The sequence below is a fragment of the Lethenteron reissneri genome, chromosome 49, assembly GCF_015708825.2.
Source record: "Lethenteron reissneri isolate LAM-NWPU_2019-01 chromosome 49, ASM1570882v1, whole genome shotgun sequence".
Taxonomy (NCBI): domain Eukaryota; kingdom Metazoa; phylum Chordata; class Hyperoartia; order Petromyzontiformes; family Petromyzontidae; genus Lethenteron; species Lethenteron reissneri.
This window is the reverse complement of record NC_083827.1, coordinates 8,193,819-8,199,818: the sequence shown is the minus strand read 5'-3', so window position 1 is coordinate 8,199,818 and position 6,000 is coordinate 8,193,819. Positions and strand designations below refer to the sequence as shown.

At 48.5% G+C, this 6,000-nt stretch overlaps 1 protein-coding gene across 1 annotated transcript in view; it reads right to left on the bottom strand.

The window, feature by feature from the left end:
• Positions 1-1,120: 1,120 nt before the first annotated feature.
• The window catches only part of LOC133354912 (rootletin-like), a 47,222-nt gene continuing 42,342 nt past the window's right edge, over positions 1,121-6,000 (bottom strand). Inside the window, exons 33-34 of the mRNA XM_061572096.1 lie at positions 5,369-5,471; positions 1,121-3,821 (exon numbers count right to left, since the gene is read on the bottom strand). Of these exons, the coding sequence (XP_061428080.1) occupies positions 3,645-3,821; positions 5,369-5,471 (280 nt within the window). The 3' untranslated portion in view covers positions 1,121-3,644. The remainder of the gene's footprint in view (positions 3,822-5,368; positions 5,472-6,000) is intronic.

Genomic DNA, 6,000 nt, shown 5'->3' with positions numbered 1-6,000 from the left:
TTGACCCCGACCACGAGGGTACAGACGTCACTGTTGGCGACAAATATTTTCTGAAAATTTCTTGGGGTGAACAAATCTTGGAGCGGACCGGTATTCATTTACACACCAGTCAACAGAGCTCTATAAACATTTAATTTTATTTTACCAGGTAAGGCCCGCTGAGCTACGTAGCTCTTTTTCAGAAGCGACTTGGCCACAAATGACTGCGATGATGATGACACCGCAAACTACAAATATACAGCAGGTGTCAGGGTCGGGATCGAGCCCACGACCTCCTGTATACCAGGCGAGGTAGTTAACATCTCCTAGCCACTGCGATGATGACACCGCAAACTACAAATATACAGCAGGTGTCAGGGTCGGGATCGAGCCCACGACCTCCTGTATACCAGGCGAGGTAGTTAACATCTCCTCGCCACCGTGGCGGCCTGACGACACCATCTCTGAAGTCAAACCGGGCTAATGAGGAAAGTCGGCGAATGAATATAAATACGGCCACCCTTTTTACCACTTACCCCATAACCTTATTATAAAGATTTAAGATGCCACGTTCCTATTATTATTACGAGAAGCGAGCATTGCATTATATTTCCATTCAGGGATGACCTTTACCAAATGAAAGCATCAGGGTAGAGAATCGCTAAACAGTTACCTCTTTAGATCAAGCAGGCGGCTCCTGCTGAGAGCGAGCTGGTGCTGAGATTCACACAAGGCGCTTATACTCCCTATAAAATATGTCAATTCCACAGTCGAGTGAAATGGGACCACCTGCACACCAAAAATATAGTCAGAACAATAATGCCCTTATATGCTTGGTTCTTTCGGGAAAGTCACGTAGAAGGGAAACAAAAAAGTAAAAATAAATACAATTCTCACGACGTTTCGACTGCAACACAAGCAATCATCATCAGGTGTGAAAAACAAGCAATCGTCATCAGGTGTGTTTTTCACACCTGATGGTGATTGCTTGTGTTGCAGTCGAAACGTCGCGAGAATTAAATTGTTTTAAATTTTTATTATTTTATTGTTTCCCTTCTACGTGACTTTACCGAAAGAACCAAAAATATGAATCCCTGCAGTCACGAAAGCTTTCAATCGAAATAATGCCCTTTATTACGTGCGAGTCCTCGCCCCTTCAACTTTTTCCAAACCTCAATGTCCAGCGCGATGAAGTGTGGTCTCATAACCCCCAATGGTCCACGCAGCATGTGGAAGCCAGAGAACGCCAAAAGGTCAACAGCACAATACCAATGCACAAATCAGAGCATTTCTAGCTCGGGGTGAGCAGCTATATCATGGGACCTTTTTTTTCAGTATCAAAGAAGGAAAACTAAGAATCGGTTTTACCCTTTCTGGCATTAAAGCACGAGGTGTCAAGGTGCTCTAGGCCATAAAGAAAGCTGTCTCTGGTGTGGGCCAATCAGTTGCAAAGACAATGCATACATTGTGGTGAACATGCAGACTTGATTCCTGGCAAAAGGTTTCTATTTGGTGTTTGAACATCTTAACACCACCTGTTTTATTGCCACAAAGGGTCAAATCTATTCAGATTTTTCATTCTTTGATACTGGCAAGAAAATATTCCATATGTGGAGGCCGTCATCCATCAGCACATTGATAAAGGGTTGCCATTTATTTTTCAACTAAATCCCGAGTCTCTTAGACTTTTGTCAGGAGCGTCGTTCCACGTTTGGATGTTTGGTCAAATCCATGAAGGAGCGTTTTGGCTTCGTGTGGGAGGAAACTGGAGTGTCCAGAATACAACCCGTGCATTTGAGGTAGTAACGCTCAAAACTCCGCAACAGATAGATTGAATATTCTATTGCAACCTTCCAGGCCATCGCAACAAAACCCAATTATTCCCAGACAGTCTTCCTGTTCCAATTAGTAAGCAGGCTCAACCGCGCTCGAGATATTCCGAGATCGGACAGATTATTACTTCTACTTGGTCATCATAGGCAAAAAGATGATATAGATGATTTCGGAGTACCTGTTATATAGCTGGCGCTGTGCGCTCATTTCAAGCCGAGTGAGGGCGATATATGCAAATCAAAACGCGTGAGTGATGACTTTAAAAAAGAAAAATCAGAAAAATAGTTTTGTAGACAAAGTATATTTTAAAATCACGTGCTGTATTTACAGAATTTGACGGCTTGCGGTAAAGCATTAAACAAAGACACCCACCACGGATAAACGAATGCACGTTAGATACAGACACTTCTGCGATAAATCAAGTCTTGTTTTTACGTGGCGCTTTCTTTCCGCTGGGATACCAGAAGAATTTACGATCATTACACACAGAAATTGTGCCCGTACACCAACGTAAAACACATTTATGGTCATTTATAAGCACACAAATCACACGTTGTATAATAACCTAATGGTCAATAATGCATGCATCTCTGCCTCTTGGTTAAAATATACACACTACATATAGTTGTCAGAGACACACGGGGGTGGAGTGGGGGAGGGTGGAAACTTTATTGGTGTCAGGTTCTGCAATTTTCAACAATAAAGGGACAAGGCCCCCCAAAGGCTGCGGCTCAAATGCCCAGACACCACCACCGCCCTCATTATGGAACAATGACCTCGGGAGCTTGTGAAAGCTTGGAATTAGAGCTGGGATGATGAGCCAATTGAGTCCATGAATGAATTAAAATTAGAATGGTCAATTCTTTTGGGGGCCCCCCCCTTTAAAATTGGCGGTCACCCAGACATCCCCCGCCCCCCAAGGCTGATAATGCCGACATCGCCTTCACCACTAAGCTCCGACCCATCACCTACCGTCCAGCGGCACATGTGGGAACAAGAGACGAGACTTTTTGTTTCCCCCCCAACCATTTCGTAGTGTCCGCTTGGTCGAATATTTGGTAGAGGAATCGATTTGCTGTTGTATCTATCGGACCCCGTGCCCATACTGGACATCTGTGGACAAGAGCTTCATAAGATTATCGGATTCCTCCATCTCCTGCAGTCTGAAAATACAGATTCTGACGATTCTGAAATAATGGGAGAGTCGAGCTCTACCTGCAAATGGACCGGGACAGAAAGAGGAGCACATCGTGGATGAGAGAAGATAAGCCAGGTTAGAGACATCGCATCGACTTAAGCGTTAAGCGAGTGTGAGCAGGACGTGTTCGCCGGAGGGGAATGATGACCGGCGGTCGAGAGCGATTCTAGAGTGGCAGCCAAAGGGGAGGAGGGGGGGGGAGGAAACCTGATCAAGAGGTAGGGTTGCAATCTTTTGAAGTACAAAAGCAAACGTTACCACGGGAATAAGAAGAATATCTCACATCACTGGCAGGGAAGGGGATAACTTAATGTTAGCGGGTTTACTTAAGTGCTGATGTAACCAGGACATTTAACGTCGTGGGAAGACTTTACAGATCTCCCAGGATGGCCACCTCATGAAGAGGATGATCCTGGGACACCAAGGACACGTGGCAATCCTAACGAGAGGAAGTCCACCGCAGTGATGAAGGTAGCGATGGGAATCGACCACGTGCGTGCACGAGCCGGACTCCGCCCGATCATCGCGAGGCCGCGACAGAGAGGCCTCCATCCAACAGTGGATAGATCATGGCTTATGACGACGACGACGACGACGATGACCGTGCCCATCCACACCTCGGCCCGGCGAGCGCTCAGAGACTCGCCTGCATGGTCTCGGCGGCGTAGGGGTTTCTGGGGGATCCCCGCAAGGGCATCGTGGTTCGACTGTAGGGCAGTGGAGCATGGGCCAGACCCAGGTCTCCCCTCGTCATCTCCTGCCTCCGCAGGCTCTGACGCAGTTCCAGGTTTTCCTTGCTCATTGTGCTCAGCTGTACGTGGGAGCGTGCGTGTGTTTGCATGGAGGTGGTTACGTGTAAGAGTGTGAGATCGTGCGAGCGCGAGTGCATATGCGTGAGAGAGTGTGTGTGTGTGCGCGAGTACGATTGCGTGGGTGTTCGCGTATGCGTGCGTGCGTACATATGTACGAGGGTGTGTGATTTTGTGCGAGTGTGTGTGTGAGAAAATACAAATGAGAAGGTAAAATCGCACAACAATAAATGCATTCTTGAATCAAATGTCCAACCCTGATTGTGAAAATTCATCAAAGAAACGGAATGATGTATCTGTTTTCATTGGCCACAATTAGATTTTTTTTGCCATCAATATTTATGTGAGTGTGTGCCAATGTATAGCGCTACGAACCCAATAACCCGAGTTGAAAACCAACTCGCAGCCAACACATCTGAAGGCGATAGGGGGATGTTGTGTCTTTGCTGTCTTTGTGAGTCTACGCGAGTATGTTCGTACGTGTTTGGGGAGCGGTGACGCAGTAGTTAGCGCACTGTGCTTTGTACCCGGCAAGCCGAGTTCGATTACCGCTCACAACCAATGTCAATGGTAAATATATAAACTGGTCCAGGGCTTCCCCACGGTTGAACGAAGTCTTCAATGAGTACCTGGTGCTGCTGTGTGTAAACATTAGCACTGGAGAGACAAGGGCAGCCAGGCGTGGTGTTGGTCACCCACCCACCCATCCTTTATTAGGTGCTCGCTAACAGCCCTCATCTCAACATTGTATTAAAGTACAGCTCTAAGGGAGACCTTTGTTGTGGCTGTCTTTGTGAGTGTACATATGCGTGTGTGTTAGTAAGTGTGCGATTTCAACGCAGGTTTCGTTTCATTCCATAACCGGGACAATCTGTATGAAGTGACAAAATAAGACAGCAGGTTTTTTTTCTTTCCAGCAGTCATCGGTGATCGGGCTGCCGAGACCGTCAACTCGCGACGCTTGTGAACCCCACTGAATCGTGGGCTCAATGCGCCGAAACACCCCCATAATTCACGCCCAGCCATCTCTCCCACTCACCTCCCAAAAGGCACTCAACAAGCTGAATCAAGTGTCCCTGACCTAAAGCATCCAACGCGGAGACGGAGCGATGGGCTCGCCCCATGTGGTCCGTTATGTCGCGTGACCCTCAAAAGGGTGGGGGGGGGGGGGGTGGCAACGGCTGCGGGTGGCTTCCATCCAGCAGTGGATCGACCATGGCTGATGATTACGTAAATACCGGGCGTAGGGCTGGGTGGCGCAGTGGATAGCGCACCGCACTAGGAGCCTGGTGCACCCGAGTTAAATTCGAAGACAAGGCTAACATCGGTGGAGCGATATATGAAGAGAGGTTATGGGTCCCTCCCTTTGCTAACACACACTCGACCACCGTGGTGAAGTATAGTCAAAACAAGTCTGATGACTGTCACGGTGCGAGACCTTCACCCGGCAGTGGGTTGACAAAGATCCGCGCATTTATTTTAAAGATGTCGATATCAACATGGTTAGGTATACAAACGTCACGTGCCTCTCAGCTGCCCCCACACGCACCTGGTCGTTGAGCTGCTGGGTGACCTGGATGTGAGACCTCAGCCGCCCGTGCATGTCCGTCGCTACGGCTGCCTTCTCGGCCAACTCCAGCTCCTGCTCGTGCCTGAGCAGACACACCGTAGCACCGCACCGCTCAGAATCAGAACATTGTTTTCATGCTGAAGGAATCCGATGAGCTATAAAGCTCTTCTTCACAGATGCCTAGTAGTTTCACAGGTGGCGGCGGGGCTCAGATCAACAACTCGCAACAACCGCGAACCCGATTTATAATTGGTTTCTTTTGGGTTACAACAAACGATACAAAAGCGCAATAGGATTGCTGGCCCAGGGCACGGCACGGCTCAACACCAAAGCTTAATAAACTTATGAGAGGCTCAACCCGGCACACGGCGGAGTGAGCTGTCAGCTGCATCTGCTGTTGCAAAGCCACAGCGAGTGCCAACTCTGGCACTGACTCTCCCCAATACTCATAGGCTCCGCCCACAGCTCAGGTAGCTCCGCCCACAGCTCAGGTAGCCCCACTACCTAAGGTAGCTCCACCCACTACTGCAGTTCTGACCACCACTCGGGTAGCTCCGCCCACAACTCAGGTAGCTCCGCCCACGGCTTAGGTAGCAACGCCCACTACTCAG